At 38.0% G+C, this 22144-nt stretch overlaps 1 protein-coding gene across 1 annotated transcript; it reads right to left on the minus strand.

Moving 5' to 3' along the window:
• Positions 1–2014: 2014 nt before the first annotated feature.
• On the minus strand, positions 2015–15603 carry LOC145979590 (uncharacterized). Its single transcript, XM_083112556.1, has 8 exons — positions 15501–15603; positions 13811–13999; positions 9273–9557; positions 5623–5913; positions 5377–5411; positions 4409–4869; positions 2563–2651; positions 2015–2097 (listed from the first exon to the last, which is right to left on the minus strand). The coding sequence occupies exons 2-8, from the start codon at positions 13980–13982 to the stop codon at positions 2081–2083; spliced, it is 1350 nt and encodes a 449-aa protein (XP_082968682.1). The 5' UTR covers positions 13983–13999; positions 15501–15603; the 3' UTR covers positions 2015–2080.
• Between the last annotated feature and the right edge of the window lie 6541 nt (positions 15604–22144).

Below are 22144 nucleotides of genomic sequence, written 5' to 3' on the forward strand. Positions count from 1 at the left end.
ACAATACTACATACTATTATGCACACATAAATTACACTTACATAAATCATGCACCTAAAAAAATGAAAACGATCTGAACATGTTTATGCAAATTGTGAGTATATAATAGAACACTATTAGAATGACAGAGCACTGACATATTTAACAGGAATCCAGTTATGATATACAATGTTTCATCTACCCTATAATGTGATAAATACATGTTAACACAGGTTATTCCTAAAAAGAAACTGACAAATCACTGAGTAGCAAATTGTAAACACTAAAAACATCATGCAATTATTAAAAACAGGAACATCAAAACCAAATCATTTATAATGTAATATACCGTAATCAATGAAAAAATTAAACTGAAAAAAATAATTATTAGTTACAGCACTGTGAATAAAGAGACATAGAGAATTAAGACATTGTAATCAAACAATATATACATAAGTTGACAGCTTAGCTAAACTTACATTCTAACAATAAACATTCTGGAGTGGGGTTCCTAGCCCCACTCTTTGGTATCCCTCTTGGTTCGGCTCCTCGCCTTTGAGCTTTCCAGCGGGTGACCCTGCTGGGAGTTTTACCTCCTGCTGGAAGGGCCCAAAGGTTCAACCGAGCTCACAAGCCCCCTTACCCGGCTGTTGCCTTCTTCAAGGTGGAGATACAAGAAGGGGGTTTTTGCATTTTTTTTCTTTTCAAAGGGGTGGCCGAAACATACTATTGCATACATATGAGGGTAAAAAAAAAAAGAGACTACTGCTAACATTATCAAAAAAACCGGGCACACTGTGTTGAAACCGGGAACCCTGTGTTGATACTTGCGGTGTTGTCCAACCGTCTTCCTGATGTTCTCCTCTTCTTGTCTTCATTTCTTTGGATGAAACACCGCATTGGGATCGGATTGTTGTGCTTTCCAGCGATGGTAGTCTTCTTTCCGTGATGCTTGTATAGCCAGCTGGAAATTGTGGTGTATCAAAGATGGTGCTTCTTAGTAAATCTTTCGTGGCTGGAGACTGGAGATTGGTCCTGCTTCTCGATGTTGTACTGTGCTGATGGAAGAGAGCAACTGGAATACCTTGGGATGGTGTTCTTCCCACTGCTGAATGGTTCAGGAAGTCCAAGGATGTTAAAATGCAGCTAGATGGAGTTGCTGCATCCCACGTTTGTCAGAGGTTTAAGAGTGAAGGAAGAGGTTGGTGCACACAATTCTGGGAATCCCCCCATGCAAACCATCAATCAGGGGGATGAATGGTGACTAGGTAGGGAGGGAGAGAAAATCTATTGATATTATCCTGATCGGGAGATTTGTTGAAGATATTTATCACTGTAAAGTGACAATTTCACTCCAATAAGCCCACCACGAACAGAGCAATGAATGAGGATGAAAATATGAAATGAAAACTGTATTGATTATCCTGATCGGGAGGTTTTGTTGAGGATAATTATCACTGTAAAGTGACAATTTCACTCCAATAAGCCCACCACGAACAGAGCAATGAATGAGGATGAAAATAGGAAATGAAAACTGTACTGATTATCCTGATCGGGAGGTTTGTTGAAGATATTTATCACTGTATAGTGACAATTTCACTCCAATAAGCCCACCACGAACAGAGGTATGAGTGATGTGAAAAATGTAGTTAAATGATGGTTTGCTGATGGAAAATGATGACTAGGTGAAATGAAGGGGGGGATTCCCAGAATACCTCTTCCTTGAATCCTCCAATGCCTCCTACCTCCAAATCCTCCATGAAAATACAGTGGAACCTCGTTTTTACGTTTTTCAGGGGACAAAGCCGAAAAAAAATTTAAAATGTGGGAAAATGTAAAATCGAGGAAAATTATATAGCAATTTGCTCTATTGGAACCATGAATATTGAATTTATAATGCGGGAACATGTAAAATCGGGTTCCACTGTAACTCTGACAATGTATGGATATTTGTGGGTGGTCCAGATAAACTATTGATGGGTGTGAAGATGTATGAAGCCTAAGTTGGACAATAATAGAAAAATGAGGCTAAGGTGGCATTCTGAAGGAGTGGGTGCTTCTGGTTACACCAGGCACTGCCACCCTAGCTAAGATGTTCGAGCTATGAAGCTGCCGGACCTGTGAAAAGAACACAGAAAAATTGCAAATACATTGAAATACTACTAACAATGAGAGACATTTCTTATTAATATATCACGAAATACATATTTCTATTAACATTAGAGCAATCTACTGTCATTAGATGGTCCTCTCTGCATGTAGAATGGAAATTACTTGTATCATACACCCTGGCCTGTACGAGCATGTGATTAATTTTCTGGCGACTGTATCGTCGGAAAGAAACGAGTCAGACAAAAATAAAATAAAAAAAAAACCTTTTCCAGCAAAGATCATCGTCCCTTTGTGGAGGAGTGGTTATCACATCACGCTACGATGCCAGGGGTCCAAGGTTCGAATCCTGGCCTGGGCATGGATGTTTGTGAGTCTCCATTCATCATATTCCGTATCACCAACAACAACAAAAATAACGATAAACATGCACAAATGAAAGACGTTCACGTTATTTATAATTACTTGACGTACCTCGGCCTCTTTTCCTTAGAAGGCGTCTTATCCACCTCCACATCCTTGAAAGTCTGCCTGGACTCTTCTGGACTTCCTCCACTGTGATCCTAAATAGAGAAAAAATATATATATATTGCATTACATAAATTACGTGAATTACATAAATTGCGGGATAATTCAGACTTCAGAAAGTGCCGTGTCTGCAAATAAACCCCAATTTTCATGTTTAAGAGTTTATTTCAAATCATTCCGTGACAAAATATGGCAGGAAAATGCACTTCACACCTTGCAGAAACATGAAAAGTGAACACTGCAGCATGTTATTTCACATTTCTTGTTTCCGTCAAAAACAAAATATGCATGCCCTTATTGATATGATTTTTCTGTATGGCTTTGTCATCTACGAAAGTTTCACGTTGTATGATTTTATTTTTTTAATTATATACAAAAAGAGAGGGAGAGGGGAACAGAGAGAGAGAAACTTAGAATATATTTCATGTACTAGGAGATCCTAGAAATACAACTAAAATGTCCAAGATTTAACATGTGCTATCATTTTGTACTGTGTAGAGAGTTAAAATAAATTTTCTTAGTATAAAAGGTAGAAACGAATAGAGAGGAAGAAGATACATTCCTTGATTTTACAATTTTTTCCTTACTTTTTTTAAACATTCACATATTTTCACGGTCCCAACATAGAAAAATACCACAAAATTTTCCCACATTTTATGTTATTTTCACATTTGTCCCATGAAAAACAGAACAAAAAAGATTTCCACCCAGCCACTATCCAGTAAACAGTTAAATACTGGTGAAAGCACATTTTTATCCTATGTCTGTTACAATCTTCCTCGCCGACTAGCTACACTGAATTACAATGCCACTCTTTATCTCCACTGAGAATGTAGCCAGGCCACAAAATATTTTATATCGTAAGATTTTACCGTTTCCTTCCATTTGAATAAACTTAGTAAATTTGTAACAAAGTATTTTCTTCCATTTTCGTTGTGCAATCTAAGATAAATTCTACAACATTCTAATTTTACTTTTTAAAAATGTATTTACATTTTTAAAAAAAGGCAATTGACTTGTCGATTGATGTGCATATTACTTGAGACATTCCTCACTTGCAAGTGAGTTGTCTTTCCCTCACCAGATGACTCTGCCTGTTCTGAGGTACAGCAGTCACAGTTTGTTTAGTAAAAAAAGCATTGGCAGAAGTAAAGGAAAAACACTAACTATAATGTTCTGGCATCGATTCGAGAACCAAGAGGATGTCATGCAGAATCAGATAGCAAACTGGAGCCATTTCAAAACAGAACTTCTTGACATGTTCCCAGAGAACTTGTTTCACAGAAGATTAAAGTTAAAACCTATAAAAGGAAAGCTACGTACTACCCCCAATATAAGGTTAGGTTTTTCTATGAACCAATATTACACAAGCATAGAAACTTATCTTATGTTAAAACAGAAGACCCAAATACGTTTAAGGGCAAGGTTCTCCTTAAAGGTTCAGATAACAACTTTTTGTAGATACAAAAAATCTAACACAGTTATTTTTAGTGGTTTTTATTTTATCTTATCTGCCACCTTTCGTTCCGAGGTTGTATTGTTGTATGTATATTTTCGTGTAGCTTAAAAAAGTCTTGTGAAACCAGAACAAAACGTCGCAGATAAAAAAAATGAAAACCACTTCAAATAACTGTTAGATTATTTTGTATCTAAGCACATAAATGTAAAGATTTTAGATAAGCTTAACTTACACCACATGCCATAATTTCACTACATAGCAGAACTTAAAAAAGACCTTAGGCTGGAATTAACTGATTATAATCAAAACATAAAAATTAAGCATCTTACTTACGTTGACTCTGTAATGTGAGGCGTTGTTACTTCCAGTAGCCTCCTCAGTCGCACTTCATCTTCATCTTCTGGTGGTGGTGGTGGTGCGAAGGCTGCCTGCAGGCTCTCCTGAACAACCTTTGACTTCCACATCTGATGTTCCTGTCGTCTCTCTATGTCGTCAATCTCCAGCAACTCACAGACCCGCACTTTTAATGCTATTGACGCTCTTATGTCAAAAATTAAGCAATATGCCTTACTAAGAGGATGGAGCATAAATATGTTATACTTAAACAAGTTGTAACATCTCCGAAGATCTTGAAACAGAGATGCCCGGAGGCTCTCGAAATTGGTCTGCATGTTTGTGACCAATGCCTTTCTCATGTACAAAGAGAGCCTCCCATCCAGATCAGAACACAGGTCGCACTGAAGGATTTCCAAGTAGTCAATCACTGCGTGGACAAAGTTGGTCGCGTCCTCCATCTGAAACACAATATACATTATTTGTATTAGAAAAATTTTCCTCATAACTTCTACCCCTAACTTAATATCTAATTTCAACAAGACACTTACATCTAAAGATTGATTTGTTATTCTCACTCCACTTTATGCACAGATAGGTTAATTGGGGCTGTACCAAGAGTTTAGATTGTTATCCAAATCATTGTGCAATATGCCTCTAACAGGTATCGAACCCAGGACCCCTTGATTCCAAGGCGACATCATTACCAGTGTGCCATCGGGGATGCCCTTCATCTAGAGAGAGAAATTTGTTTGGATGCTAATCATAAAAGTTCCATATTCCCTCTGTGCGTATCAATCACATGCATATATCAAAGCAGTAAAATTATTTCTAATCTTAACAATAAACTTATTCACCAATATGTCTATATCAGACAACACTAGTAGATCCCTGATTAATTTAATCCCTCCTTACTTTATACCATTAAGACCTATTGCTATTGTTATTAAAACAGAAGCAATACTCACTTCGTCTGACTGGAGCACAGGAACTTCCACTGGCTCTGAAAAATAAATAAGCACTGAGTTAGACCCATGAACCAAACACACAGAAAAAGTGGCAATCTAACAGTGTGTCACCACTGTTAAAAAAAAAATAATAAACAGTAGAATATATTTCTAACTTCTGCCGTAGCTAACAACAACGAAACATGGAAATTTCATGGAAACCATCAATTGCATAAAGACCAAATGCTGGATCAAAAATAGACTTACCTTGCATATTCTCCAAGATGGTCACTATCGGGTCCCTTCTTTCTCGTTGTACTGGCGGGTGGTCCTCTTCCCTTCTCTGGTCATCTTCTTCCTCCTCTGCCATATTATCCTCCATGCTGGAAACCTCCTCTTCTTCCTTACCCTTTTTCTCCTCATCCTCACGACCTTGAACATCAAAACCTGACTCCGCCTGCATCCTCTCCTCCGCCTCTTTCCTCTGGTGTTCTTCTTCTTGCCTCCTCTTCTCCACTCCTCGGTTCTTAGGCATCACGGGGAAATCCCGAAGGCACTCTGCAAATAGAGAAGAAATGTGAGATGCACTGTCCCCAAAATTCCAAAAGAATGGCCGCCAAGCGATAGAACAGGTTCAAATCGCGTCCCGCTAACTCATACATTTATAATCATATGTAGCAGCTATAGAGTTCTATTTGGTGCATTATGACTAGTGTGAAGTGTAAGTGCAGTGGTTCAGAATGAAAAATATCAAGGAAGTGCCAGCTTTGTGGTTCTTGTGGAATATTATTGAAGCGAAAACTCCCACAATGCCATGGCTCCTGGAAAGCGCAGAGGCAGAAGCAGCACTGCGGCAGTCAAATCACCGTCTAGCAATGCAGGTAAGGGTGAACTTATGCAGCAGATATGGGACGAGGTAAAGCGGGCAGTGCAAACACCTGAAGTGTCGAAAGTAATTGTTGAAGCGATAATTGAATCGGTGACGAAAATCATGGTGGAAAGACTCGAGGATTCGCTGAAATTCAACAGCGACATGTTCGAAGACCTACGCAAGGAGCTCCGCAGCAAAGATGATGAGATACAGAAGCTGCACGAAAACATTCACGAGCTAGAACAATACCAGAGACGTAACAGTGTCCGAATATTCGGGATCCCTGAGAAGAAAGACGAAAACACGGACAATGTTGCACTTTCGCTTTTTGAAGAACAGCTCGGCCAAAAATTAAAGCAGGAAGACATTTGTCGCTCGCATCGTGTTGGACAAAACCGCCCCGGAACAACAAGACCCATAATTGTGAAATTCACGAGCTACAGATCACGGTCGGCAGTCTTCAGGAAGAAAAGCAAACTGAACAACTCGGGCATTGTAATCAGGGAGGACCTGTGCATGGCAAGACTGCAACTTCTACGTCAAGCCATCCAAAAGTTCGATACTAAGAATGTATACACCCAAGATGGAAAAATTTTGGTCGTCGTGGATGGCAAGAAGAACTATATCACGAGAGAGGCACAGCTCCGGGGACTCTAGAATAGGAATAATAATTCAAAATCCAGTGCATAAGTTGTCCTCCCCCGAACTACACTGTGTTGTTAAAAATGAAGCTCCACACATAGACTGGGACGCGATGCATTATGTGATACTTACCTGGGACACAAGTATCCTCATTTTATTTAATATATTTAATTTCATTCTTCTTTTAAGTTTTATTTAAGTTATATTTTATATTATTATTTTTCATTATTTTTTAATCTTTATGAAATGTATATCACAGTTGATATTTTTCTGTTAAATGCAATCAACTTTATAGATTTTGTGGAAAATATGTGCACAGGTAAAGATTTTATTTTGCTTCTGGTCGTCAGAATTAACGGGGTATAAGTTAAACTTTCAAATGTTGCCACTCCTGGGTGAACCTCATCTAACGGAACAGTGCATTCCATCGCCCTCAACCCCGGCTGCAGTGGCAAACGGGGGGGGGGGGGGGGGACAGACCTTTGCTTTCTTCCAAGAAAATCGACCCCAGCCAACGCGACCACTGCTGCCTCCCCCCGCCCTCCCTCCTCTTTCACTATCGCACATGTAAACATTCGCTCCCTGATGCGCAAACTGGACGAAGTACGTCACACCCTAAAGGAAATGAACGTGGATGACCTTTTAGTCACCGAAACGTGGCTCAAAGGACACATTGATGACAAAACAATAAATATCCCTGGGTTTTCAGTTTTGCGGAAAGACAGAAAACGCAAAAATGCCGGAGGGTTTTTATTATATGTACACTCTGAAATGCAAGCTGAAGAGATTTCATATATTTCGGAAGAACAAACAAATATTGAACATATAATAGTAAAAATTCGTTTAAAGAAAGAAACCGTTGGGATCTGTGGGATGTATAGACCCGGAGATATACCCTATTCTAAGCTATCAATCCTAGAAGATATTATATCAGATATTAACCATAAAGCCCATCATCTAGTGGTATTAGGCGACTTTAATGTAGATTTCTTGAAACCAAACGAACCCGACACTTCCTATCTTCAATCACTTGTTCATCAGTTTAACCTCACTCAAATCTTAACTAAACCAACGCAAATTACCAAACAACCATTTTGTCAACGTATCCTCCAAAATGGAAATTAATGAAGAGCTAGTCTCGCAGCAATGTGAGAAATGTTACGCCAGCAGTTTCGACCACAGTGCAGAGGCGTTCAGTTTCTGCGAGGTGGATGGTTCTCACGTCAGGAAAGTGATGTACGAAATCCAATCAAATGCATCTGGATCTGATGACATATCAATAAAAATGTTAAAGTTCTCTCTTCATCATATCCTCCCACCGCTCACGCACATAATCAACTACTCACTCTCCACGGGCAGTTTCCCTGATTCTTGGAAGGAGGCAACGGTAATTCCCATCCCTAAAAAACAGAACCCGGTTTCTGTGAATGACTTGCGACCCATCAGCATTCTGCCGGTGCTTTCAAAAATCATTGAAAAAATTGCAAATGATCAAATTCGAAAGCATATTGACAAACTTCATATCCTTCCCCGGCAGCAAACCAGTTTTCGCCCTCACCATAGCACACAAACGGCGCTTTTAAAAGTAACTGACGACATTTTTAACTCGATGGATCAATCTAACGTAACGCTACTGGTGTTGCTCGACATTAGCAAGGCCTTTGACACTATACCGCATAAGCTCCTTCTGGCCAAGCTTCATTATTATAAATTCTCGCCGACTGCACTTAAATGGTTTGAAACTTATCTTAGCGGGAGAAAACAGCGGGTTAAGACAGGGGAGCTATCTTTTCCACTTCACGTACGAACTGGGGTGCCTCAGGGCTCGATCCTTGCTCCTCTGCTATTCACGCTCTCGGCCGCTGATTTAGTCAAGTCTGTGAAAATATGCAACGTTCACTGTTATGCTGACGACACTCAATTGTATATATCCACACGCATATCAAAATTGCAGGATGCGGTCGCACTTTTAAACCAAGATTTGAAGAACATAAGCGATTGGTGCGCTTCAAATGGGTTAGTAATAAATTCAAACAAATCAATATTTACAATTATCGGAACAGGCAGTCTCTTGAAACATATTCACATCAATGAATGCGAAATAATTCTTCACACACAGAGTATTAAATTTTCTGAAACAGTAAAAAACCTAGGACTGATCATGAACCAGTTGCTCGATTGGTCTGAGCACGTGATACAACAATGTGGGAAGGCGTATTCGATATTAAAAAGCCTCTATCTTCTGGTAGACTTTCTCTCTCTTAAGATAAAATTAATCCTAGTGCAGTCTCTTATCTTCCCCCTGTTTGACTATTGTGCTGTCGTTTACGGGCTAAGAATAACAAAAAAGCTTGCAATAAAAATACAGAAAGTTCAAGAAAAGTATAAAATACAAATACATTACCTTCCCAGCTCATCTTACTGTCTACAGCCTGATTCCTTCCTAAGATGTTCACTTCCCTACTGCATCCTGCAGGCTGTAGAGATCCAACTATGGAGGATCCCTCTTCTTCTCCTTCCCTGGATCTTGTTTGTCCTTCTCCGTAAACGAAACTCCTCCATCCTGTCGTTCCTAGGCTCAGATACAGCTGGGGTTCGGACGAGGTGGATGGTCCATCCTCACTAGATGTTGTCAATCCTTCACTGTTGGTCTCCAAACTTCTTTCTTCCTCAGTGGGCACTGCAGATGCTAGAATTCACAAACAGAGGAAATGTAAAAATATACATCTGGGGTCAACTTGATACATAGAATAAAGCAATTAATTAATTGGTAAGTCCATCTAGTACTCAAAATATGCAAACTTTGTTACTATTGAAAGTAAAAATAATAAGTTTATGCAATGGAAAAGCTAATGCATTAGCATCTCCAATTTCACTGTGAGGTGAAGCAAAAGTTGACAAAAAATGTTTCTGAAGAAAAATTATATGTAGTAATGCGTAGAGCAAGAGAGACAGAGGGGGGGGGGGGTTATACTTCCTTACTTCACTCCGATGTTCTACACAATACTCTTCCTGATTTATTCAGTTTATTTAATTTGGTTCACGTACTTATCGTTTCTGCCACTCTTGGCTAAGCGTGCTTGCACACACACCGTTCTTTTGCAGGGGTAGTTTTCCGCGACAGTGCCTATACCAACAGCGTGTTTTTCACACGCAGGGACATAATCGGGGTTCTCGCCATGGCCTTGGAGGGAAGGCATGAAAGCCTGATGGATCCTGCCCTGTGTTGCCAACCTCCCGATAAGAAATAACTGTTTAATCTGTGAAATTATGCTAAATGCTGATGAATTCTGCCCTGTGTTGCCAACCTCCCGATAAGAAATAACTGTTTAATCTGTGAAATTATGCTAAATGCTGATGAATTCTGCTAGGATATAAATAATAATAACAATGAATTATTATTATTGATAACACTACCCAGCAGTTTGAAACTTATTTTTTGCTGCAAGAGGTGTGATAGATGATCTTAACTAATTTTGGGTCGCTGAACACGAATCCATTGTCTGTTTCTAAGTTATCACGTCACGTTTTCTCCAATGCAGTTATTGACCTACTCTGCCCCTTCATTATATAACACCCACACACGTAACAGAATGAGTATGGCTTATTCACACATCTTCTTCTAACTCCTGACACACTCGCAATTTTCAAAACACAACACCATATACACAACAGGTTAAACTTCCACAACACTCACGATGCAACCGACTGCCACCGGACAAGGCTGCATTAAGAATGGCGGCTATCAGCAAAGTGGCAACTCCGCATTTCAGGCTGTAACAATTCTAAAGATAGACTATGATGTCTGACGAGTTCAATGGAGGGGGTTGGATTGAACACGCACAACATAACAAAGAAAATCGCGGCCACACAAACAACAGCCTATTCGCTGTTATTGCAAAGCAGCACCAAGATGCAATGACACACTTCAGACAGAAAATGGCAATTAACACGAAAATTCGACATGATACAAACAAACCAATGACATTTCTGAAATCAGGAGACCTTAGAAATCACATATGACATACTTTGCCGCAAAAATCATGCTGGGTAGTGTAATTAGTAACAGTAATTTATTATTATTATTATTTTTAGGATAATTTTAGTTGTTTTAAGTTATGCATCTATTTTTCGGGATGAGTTCAACATTGAAGCTGGAGAAAGTTTGAGATGATTCATTTGTCGACTACAAAGTGTTATAATTGTTTTATTTGTGCCCCACAACTTTCTGCTTATTCTTGCCATGAAATGTTCCTCGCGAGGTAAATGGGAGAATAAAGAAAAGATGAAGAGGAGAGGGTGTGGTTGGAACGGCATGTACCTAGACCGGAAATAAGGTCTATGTGTCATTTTATTTTTAATTCTCAAAATATCGTTCTTTGAAGCTAATTTCTCCCTCCCAGATAAGCAACTTTTATTTATTTACTTACGTTTGGGGGACCAACAGGCATTTAGCTGCCCAATTATATTTAAAAGTTTCAGCTACAAATATACGTACATGTCACACATATACAAGTAAATTTGTGGTTGAATACATTATCAGAATTTGACATGTTAATCTAGATATGCGTAGTTGAAAAAATCACATTATATAAAAGTAGAGCAGAGAATTATTGGTATGTACAAAGAAAAGGAAACAAACAGAAGTTTGCAAATTATGTTAGATTTTTCCATTATGCAATCACAGACTGCTAGGTTTAGCATCATTATGCTAGTGTTGGCATCGCTGCTCTTCTTCAAAAGAACTTCCAGCTAAATTTATGGCTTGGGTCGGTGTCCTTTTTTGCCTTACCAGAGGCGAAGGGGACTGGGTCTGACTCTTCTTGTGTCGAGGGGAGCTCCGGATTCATACCCACCATCGGAAGGTCCTTCCAGAAAATTTGTTGTATCTGCTACGTGTGCACCTATCCCATTTAACTCAGTGGTTTCTTGGTGCACACGATACCGAGGTAGGTGTTGCAGCCGATGCTATCCATGTGTGTGCAAACGTGCTAAGAGTTAAGATGAGGATGAATGACGATATGATGAAACTGATGAAGTGACATTTTCAAAAATAACAACCCTGTCATTAATTATACCAGGTAGAAAGAGTTATTTCTTCTAGAAATCTATTTAAGTTTGCACAACAATTTTCATTAACATATACTTATATTTGTCAACAAGCCTAGACACAAAGGGGCCTCCCTGATGGCAGTGGTTGCGTCATCACCTTGTAATCAAGGGGTCCCGGGTTCGATACCCAGTGGAGGCACAAGTGGTTCAGATCCCACTTTAAACTGTAGGTCCAGTCCCAATTAGCCTTACTGTGCATAAAGTGGACTTAAAACACCAACTCAAGCCTAGACATAACTAATATATTCCTCCTTATTACTATACTATAATTTACTTATTAATATTTAATTTTGAGGTTAGGTGTTAATTAATGTATATGTGCAAAAATTATAAGAAAATAATTTACTGGGCTGTGGTCTCATAAAAGTTGCTCTGCAGTGAAGAACATATTTTTTAAAAAAAATCTTTTCATTTGTTCTAAACAACATACCATGTAGATTCATCCCATTACTAACTTGGGTTCACCTTCTGAGTTCATTAGAATGCAAGATCACACACTCTGCCAACGATGGCTTTTGAGTTCCAGTATATTCATATATCATAATGAATAGTTTAACACACATACATTTCTTGTGAATAAAATATAAACATTTTGGTACATAAACTGAGAACATTCCAGGATCAAAAGTGCAACATAAAACAGCATTTTGGTGTTAAAATGGTGAATAAAATTCCAAATTTGATAAGAATGAAATAAAAATGTCCTCTCCAATAATAATATACGTAAATGCCACCACCTATGTAAAATAGAAGAAACTAGGAATATCTAGCTTCATACTGTCTAGAATGACAGTATAGTACCAAATGCAGGAGATCTGTGCTCAAAATGAAGTAATAGAATATTCTACTTAAAAACCATGAAATAATGTCTGCCAACTTGCACCTTGAACACAAATGTTGTGTAAGGAAGCAAATTGTGGCATTACTCAGACAAGTGTGCATGTTATACCACTATAGAGGTGTTTATAAAATATAGCGATCCAGAATCAATCATAAGTTCTGGGATTCTGCATGACTAACAGGATAATTCAGGCACTGGAAACTGTTACTTTATAATTTGGGCCACACAGGATATGCACTAAAAATAAAATTGTGAAAAATGCAGGTTTGAACCAGATCTGATACATCTGTGTTGCATTGGTATATACATATTGGTATATATATATACACATCTAAATTTCATGTTTAAGGGTTTATCTAGCATTTTGGAATTTCTCTTGGATCATTTTATGACAAAACGTGGTAGGAACATGTACCTCAAACCTTTTCACAAAAGTCAGAAATGGTTAGTGTTCCTGTCAAAAACAAATCATGTATGAATCTACGTATGGTCTACGTTCCATTATTGCATGGGTCACTTGAAAGAAAAGGTTTGCATGGTCTACTTTGTTTCACTAAGAGAGTCAGGTTCGATTGATCGATGTATTTGCCATTTTAAGTTCACTTTATGCACAGTAAGGCTAATCAGGACTGAACATACAGTTTAAAGTGGGATCCGAACCACTATGTGCCTCCACTGGGTATTGAACCTGAGAACCCTTGATTACAAGGCAACAACGCTACCACTGCACCATCGGGGAGGCACTTAGAGAGATTCAGGTTCAAGCCTGAACTCGGTACAGATGTTCTTTTTAAGTGTGGCCTCGTCAACTTCATGTAACCATAATTTTTTTGGCCTTCATCATTGCAATTAACCTAAAAAAGCATAAAAGTGGCACGGAATAAGAAAATTAGGTACCTGGGAGGAGTTCTGGAGTTACTTAAGTCATACAAAGCAGCACTATCTCTTAATGAGATTCCTTACATGAAATTATGAAGAAACATTCTTACCATTTCTGCATCTTGACATCGCCAGTGTCCACCGGATGCTCTCGACTTCTGCCAATGTCGATCTCACATTCGTCCGTTGGTCATCCAGGAACGCCTCTAACCGGGATAGGTGGTGTGTCAACCGGTCGTGGTAGCGTTCCAAGCACCTGAGCCTCCAGTTTATTTCCTCCATGATGCCTCTCTCTCTCTCTATAAAGGAAGACGAACATTGTTAGTAGGAGGGAATTTCTGAAGCACATTCAACATGCATGGAAAAGATTTATTGCATTATTTGCTTGCTTGTGATTTATTTACTTAAAAGGTATAATAGCTTGGACGTTTTTAGTTAAACCATTCAAATTGTTCTAATACATCTACCTTTAGCATTAGGCAAATATACGATGTAAAACATACGCAATGACTGTGAATCAGAGGCGTATATTCCATGCTACCTGCAAAGCCCAGGCTCAGAGGAGAAGAAAAAAATCTGTCAGAAAATGTGCATAAAATTGTTCATTTCAACGAGATGATGATGGCGTTTCTTTGGAGTTGGCACACTTATTTATTACAAGTTGTTACACTTATTTCTTAACGAGTTGGCAATCTTGCCTGCTTTCTTTGAAATCTGCAGGTCGCTGCATGAGTTGAGCTTGTCGTTCTATGATGCCGACAGTGTTGTGAACTCATTGTTACCAGTGTGGTATCTTCCCAGCAAGGGGAAATTTTGGAGCGAATCTACTATTGGAAAGGGGAAAGGGTTGCTTTATGACAGACAAATCCCCTCTGGGCGAAGAACATCACTTTCCAATGAACACTTGCAGATGGTACGACAAGAAGCTTTTGACCTCTGAAACAAGCAGAGTACACCAGAAATTCTGGAGATTTGTTAGCTGACCAAAAATGGTTTGTGACTGCATCTAAAAAGTTTGTTTCCTTAGTGCGCGGTTTGTTTTAGGCAGATCATGCGTGTATTGTGATGAGTGAGTGCGTGTGTTGTGGTGAGTTAGTACGTGAATTATAGCTATTTTTGTGAATGACATACTATGTGCTGTGTTGTGAACTAAAATTAGTGACATAATTAACAATTTATTGACAACACAATTTTCTTGGCTTCCGTATGAGGATAAGCTTCAAATCCTGACGGTAGGATAACCTCAGCCATTATTTTTTATGAATAAGCATGAGATACTTGGAATACTTTCCTTGGTTTTTCCCTTAATAACACAATGTGCATTTTCATAAATATGTATATTTGAGGTGTTTATTTATAATCACAATGTCACATCACTTCAAAATGTAAAAAATGAAGGAAAAAAGAGAACTCAGTCTCACAAATATTTGTCCATTCGAATACTATATGAGATAGCCCATATTTTTAAGCCAGGATACGCTACTGCTGTGAATATATGGATTCTCATATCTACAATATGCTACACTGGCATTGTGCAAGGGACAAATTAACCTTGTATCAGAATTACAATTATTGTGTAAATTTAACAAGCAATAAAGTCACAGGGTGTATTATGGGAAATACACGGTACCAACGAGCAATGGTAGCTCAGTTGGTATAGCATCTGGTTACCATGCGGAAGACCTGGGTTCGAATCCTGGGCAGGTGATATGGATTTAATTTACCAATTAAAATTATAAGCAGTATACACATTCACACACTAAACCACACTTTTCCGTACAATTTAATTAAAGATCTTACCTTTCAAGGTCGTTGCTTTCTGTATCCTGAAGGGATGTCTTAGCTTTTTGTAGACTTCCTTCAAGGACGTGTAGTCTACTTCCCGTCAGTACAAGGGTACTCCGTCGATCCCAATCGCATCAACACAGGGTCTATTGCTGTGAAAAAAATTCCATTATTAGTAACTTGTGATTAATATGACTGAAACATAGACCCCACCCAAAAAAAAAAGAAGCGAAACTATAAATCAACCACAAGGAAACATGCTCCACTGTGCCCCTCCACTCCATGCGGGGGAACGATGCACAGGTGCCATGGGCCTGTGCAAGCTCTTCTGCCCATGGTTCCACTGTAACTAATAATCCCACATTTATGAAAGGGGGGGGGGGTGGAGTTAGGGATCCACACTGTCTTGGGCAAAGGTGGGGGTGATGTGATCAGCACCATGCCCCACAAACTAAATCCCATGAAATGTGTAAATCTAAGTAAACCCTCTAGTGTATTTTGTGTTACCACCTAAAGGTATCTTGACATACATATGTGTGTATATATACAGGGTAAGTCAAACAGAATGAAACAACTTTACACAGTTATTATGACATGACTGTTTAAGATAGAAAATCAAACAAGGCATCAATAGAAAAAACTCTGGAAGTTTTCCTCACGTGATTCACATTTCAATGGTCCAATAAAGGAACCACATGACATGCAGCAAACATCCAAATGATAATCAAGCTCTTGCCATACAAGATACAGTATGTCGTCAACTAGGGCAAATCCATTTCAATTCTGGCAGATTTGAGAAAATCTGTCAGGGTGATGTCACAGATATCCATGAAACTGAAATATATTATTCTAGATACAAAATTATGAGACACATATTTTTTTTGTTTCGCAATAAAAAAAATTTTAGCCGTCTTAGGCTGCTTCAAAGTTTGGGGCCAAATTTTCACAAGTTTTGGTGCCAAATATTTTAAACGGCTGTTTCTCAGGAACTATTAAAGATATTTGGATTCTGTTTTTTTTATCTGAAAGTTTATTGAAAACCTTTTCCAATGCATATACAACGAACTTTATATGCAGCTTTTGGGGTGTGCTATGAATGAAATTTTAAAAAATTAGCCCCCTTTTGGACCCCCAAAATCTCGAAAAAGCCACCCTAAAAAATTTTCAAAATTTCAGGGCAATTAACAGCAATACCTCAAGTTGAACATATATAAATTTCACGGGGTATATATGCCTGGTTGTAGTTTTACACAATATTTTAATAAGCACATTGACAAGCTGAAAACTTAAACACAATCGTAATATTGAAGGAGACAAACCTTATTTCATCAGGCTATTATTGGTAAACAATATACAAATCATAAGAGTCCATAACCAAATAATTCATGTAATTGGTATATATCATGATATTGCTGATCATATTCAACATTTCTTATTTATAGAACATACTAGAAGTCATTTGTTTTTAATATTCACATGTTCATTTGTTTCTTTTCGTTTGAGACAAATTGTTGTTAATTCCTTCTGAGCTTGAGTTTTGAGTCATTAGGAAGATGTTTACAAGTGGAAAAGCAGTGTTTTCTGAGAAAAGAATAAAGTGACCTGGTTTGAGAACAGGCATAAAAAATGTGTATATCAAAGCAAGAGTTAGAAGTTCAGACAACTTGAACATATGTTCACGCAGGGTCGTTACACAGTTAAGCACCTTGCTACACGGCACAATTTATCAGCAGGGCATATTAAGTGCATTCAGACTGCAGAAGAATTTCAGACTGTTGTTGAGACATATACATCAGGTGTTACACTGATTTACATTCCATCTGCAGAGATTCAAACATTCCTTGATATGAAACACAAAGAGTGGGAACATGTGCAGGCAGTGCGAATGATTCATAAAAGTCATGTGTGGCATGCAGAGGGAACTGGAAATGATATTGTAGTTTCCATTGCAAGAACTGCCCAGAATGAGAAACAAGAAGTGAATGTTACTATTGGAAACAGCTCACATGTTATGCAGTATTGTAAAATTCATGACATCAAAGTGAGAATTTTTTGGCTGTTATGTATGATGACTGCTGGTGGGTTGAAGAAGCAACTAAAGTGTACTTTGAGATGCAGGAAGTGCATGTAAATTTAATGCTGCCACATGGACCTGCAAAGGGCTATAATTTTCCTGATAGAATTAGGCAACACTAACATCAGTACGTGATACCTTTGCAAAATATTCTGCAAGTTCTTTCTCCACCACACCCCCTTGGACAATCTGGAAGACTGCATGCCATCTCTAATACTGAAACTGCCTGTGTAGAAAAAGCTTTCATGAACAGAACTAACATATGCAATGCCGGTACTGGGAGTTCACATCGCCTAGCTTGCATAAAGAATGTCTTACGTTTAAGTTTTCAGCTTGTCAATGTGCTTATTAAAATATTGTGTAAAACTAGAACCAGGCATATACACCCCGTGAAATTTATATATGTTCAACTTGAGGTATTGCTGTATGGCTAATTTTTTAAAATTTCATTCATAGCACACCCCAAAAGCTGCATATAAAGTTCGTTGTATATGCATTTGAAAAGGCTTTCAATAAACTTTCAGATAAAAAAAAAACAGAATCCAAATATCTTTAATAGTTCCTGAGAAACAGCTGTTTACAATTTTTGGCACCAAAACTTGTGAAAATTTGGCCCCAAACTTTGAAGCAGCCTAAGACAGCCAATTTTTTTTTATTGCGAAACAAAAAAATATGTGTCTCATAATTTTGTATCTAGAATAATATATTTCAGTTTCATGGATATCTGTGACATCACCCTGACACCCCCTGCCTGTCTGCATTTGGAATATTCCACTATGGTCTCGAAGACACTAACAATTCACCACTGTATCTCTGGCAGATCTTTTGGAAGGGTTGGAATATACACATTACTACAGTAACTATGCGCAAATGTCTTTGCACCAATGTGATTGAATCTTTCGCTAACTTCAACACACAATATGCCTTCTGCTGGTCACTTGCCATTTTGCCACACTAGCGATCCTGGTGGAGCAGTGGAAAAGCTGCATAAGCATGTCGAGTGGCAATAAAACTTCCAGAGTTTTTATTTATATTGATGCCTTGTTTGATTTTCTATCATAAATAGTTACGCCATAATAGCTGTGTAAAGTTGTTTCATTCTTTTTAACTTGCCCTGTATATCAACACCAAGATATCTCTACTTATGTTTCAATATTGATATGCTTTATATTGCTACACTTTTTGTGCCACTTTTGGCTAATTTGCGAAGATGGGGCTGAGTGATGCTATGATGAAATTATGAATGGACACTCATAAATATGCATGTCCAGGCTGGGATTCCAACCTGGGACCCCTGGCATCATAGCATGATCTGATAACTATTCCACCATGGGGGCCAGGTAATGTTTCAATATGTTGCCCAACATAAAAAAAAAAACCTTATTGTCCCATGTTGGCAACAATACCAAAATCACCATTGTCCAGCAGTACAGTATGTTCTTAAATTTGACAATGCACTGTTGGTATGGTTGCCCTAATGTCCGGCCAACAACTTTTGGTTACTTGGATTATTTTTGGTATTTTATGTTGCTTTTCTGCCACTTTTGGCTAATCGGATGTTGAGGATGAATTAAGATTAGGTGAAACTATAGTGGAACCACAAGCAAAGAAACCTGAACAGACCCATGACTCCTGTGCACCATACTCTCGCATGGAGGGGAGGGGGACAGTGCACCATGCATCCTTATGGCCCGAGCTGAATGGAGGAAGGGAAAGTTGCATGTCGACTTTTCGTGCAAGTTTTTTTTTTCCTTGTGGTCGCTCTATAATGGAGGGACACTCAAAGAGAACACCCGCATGAGAACTAGGACTCAGATCTGGAAATTTTGATGCAAAAATTAAAATTTTATATGTGTACAATCCTCCAGAAGTCAATGTATATTCTTGTATATACATAAAACCAACAACAACATAATTGGTGTTAACTTTATTTGTCTTATGATATAAATTCGTATGAGAAATATCAAAACAACTATGACATGCATCTATTTGTTGATCATGGACAGATACATTTGTAATTGATGTAAGAATTATGATTTTCTTTCCATCTTTAATGTAAAAAATTAAGTGATTATCTTCCTCCATCCCTAGATGTATGAAACTAACAAATTTTCAATACACGTAGTGGGTGGCAGATATAAAAAGGTCATCTATACTCTGTCCCTGATATCTCTGGAGCAACAAATGAAAACAAGTGTCTGCACACATAATGAAGCAAGACAGCTCCACCAATGAACACTTGAGAAAAAATGAGATTACGTGGAGGGGCAGAAAAAGATTCCAGTTACCAGCCTTCACACCTGCATATACTGCTTTGCGGTGTCAACTCAATTTCTCCTCATCTTTGCTGCTCTGTGTGGCCTTGGTTAATGGTTCTGATTGTTTTATGATTTCTTTTATATTCTCCTAGCAGAATGACTAATTATCGTAGAATTTTGGAAATCATTGTCCCTCGAAATTTGAACAGAAAAACAAATTAAAAATTACCTTGCCCAAGCATGCGCACTTCCCATGAACAAGGTATTTTCCATTGACAAGCGACAGTAAGTATCGTAGACTAGTGGAAGTGAATGTGGAAGTAAATCTTAGACTTAGTAGAATGCATTTAGGGACTTTATTTTAATGCTAAGAGAACCAAACCTGACCTGCCTAACCTAACCACGAAAGCATATATTAAACAAAATCTTAAGTAATCGCTAAAACTCAGCAGTATGTGTTAACAGACGTACATCGAAATCGAACTATGTAAAAATTGCACTCGTAGCATGATGAAATCGCACAAAAACAAAATAACTTGGGCCTGGTCTTGCTACAGAGATAACTGATACAGATTATAGCTCACTTTCTAAGAAAGAGGGAAATCGCATACCATGGATATATTTCATTTAGAAATTGATCAAGGTTAAGGTGACCAGACCCATATATTTAAAAAAGAGGACAGAGCATGGCGAAAAGGAGGACAAAGTCATAAAAGAGAGGACACCGCAAAAAATGGCTATATATTTGCCATTACTTTAATCAATATACAAAAATCTTACCAACATTTTGCTCACAGATGCTTTTCAGAAGATCCCTTTCAAGAACTTCATCTTACCTTTAAGCAAAGAAAGCAATCTCCTAATCTTTTTTTTTCTTTTTTAACAAATTACAAAGAATATCTGTAATTTGAAGCACAGAATTTTACTCCTTTTCTAATTCTTGGATATTAGACTGAAATATCTCCACAAGTGAATGCAAATGTAACAAGTAAGATTCGCTTAACTTATTCCAAAAAGCCAAATTAAAATTGTAGGAAGTTTGGATTGGGTAGAGAAATATGATTTCAATCCCACTCTTTCAACAGCAGGGGAAAGTGGCAACCACCTTACACTTTACCCCATATTCGTTTCTTCCATCCTTTAAAACTAGATATTTTGTTTCGCTTCGTTATTTCATGAAAGTAAATATTACTTAATAATCAAAATTCTCACTACGCATTTCTGTATCGCGTATGTATAACTCGAGAAGGAACTGGTCGACTTCTGTGTTGGAGTGGTTAGCACACCGCACCACAACGCCAGAGGCCTCGGTTTCGAATCCCGGCCTGGGCATGGCTGTCCTTCATCAAAATCATCATATAATCGCTCATACTCATCTTCGCGATTAGCCAAAAGTGGCAAAAAACGATATCAATCAACCGACTACATGCGTTCCAGCAGTCTCAGTGCTTAATAGTAATGACTGGGGTGCGGAAATTTGCCTATTTGCCTTTTTTATTCCTTTGTAGTAAACCGTTGGCTTTCATGTTTAAACTTTAAAGTTCGTTTCATGGAGTTTCTATTCCTAAAAAGGAGAACATGTCCGGATAAAAGAGGACGTCTGGTCACCCTAATCAAGGTAACTTCACCACCAATTTATAAAATAGGAGCATTGAGCATGTGAATAAAAAACGGGAGTCACAAAACAACCATATAAATAAAAGACCCAAGTTGCTTTTGTTTTATTGCGATTTCACCATGCTACGAATGCAATTTTTACATGGTTCGATTTCGATGTACGTCTGGTAACAAATACTGCGGAGTTTTAGCGATTACTTAAGGTTTTGTTCAATATATGCTTTCGTTGTTAGGTGTGGTTCCCTTAGCATTAAAATGAAGTCCCTAAATGCATTATACTAAAGTTCCGATTTACTTCGACGTTCATTCTCACGCTTCTACGATATTTACTGTCGCTTGTCGACGGAGAATATCTTGTCCACGAGTAGTGCGCAAAGTAATTTTCAAGTTTTTTTTTTTTTTAGCATAACTCTTTTCGAGTCCAAACAGTGCTCATTACTTTAAGGAAGGTTCAAATTTCGTGTGAGAATGATTTCCAAAATTCTACGATAATTAGTCTTTGTGCTAGGAGAAATGATAAAACAAAATCACATAGATTAATGCGAGATTCTAAATGCCGCTAAATCTGTGTGATAAGCAAATATAAAAAACCTAAAACATATGAGAAAACACGTAATTATTTCCTGAGCCATTGTTGTTTGTTGGTATTCATATTCATATTATTCATATTCATATTCATTCATATTCTTTATTTCCGTTGACCTATGTCC

The sequence above is a fragment of the Lepisma saccharinum genome, chromosome 26 (genome assembly GCF_977018435.1).
Source record: "Lepisma saccharinum chromosome 26, izLepSacc3.1, whole genome shotgun sequence".
In the NCBI taxonomy this organism is placed as follows: Eukaryota; Metazoa; Arthropoda; class Insecta; order Zygentoma; family Lepismatidae; genus Lepisma; species Lepisma saccharinum.

Excerpts from the sequence above, each read along its gene's own strand:
- LOC145979590 (XM_083112556.1), bottom strand. The coding sequence starts at position 13,982 with ATGGAGGAAATAAACTGGAGGCTCAGGTGCTTGGAACGCTACCACGAC. Across the intron at positions 9,558-13,810 it reads GATGTCAAGATGCAGAAATG|CATCTGCAGTGCCCACTGAG; the intron begins GTAAGAATGTTT and ends TGTGAATTCTAG. Across the intron at positions 2,652-4,408 it reads CCTCACATTACAGAGTCAAC|GATCACAGTGGAGGAAGTCC; the intron begins GTAAGTAAGATG and ends TTCTCTATTTAG.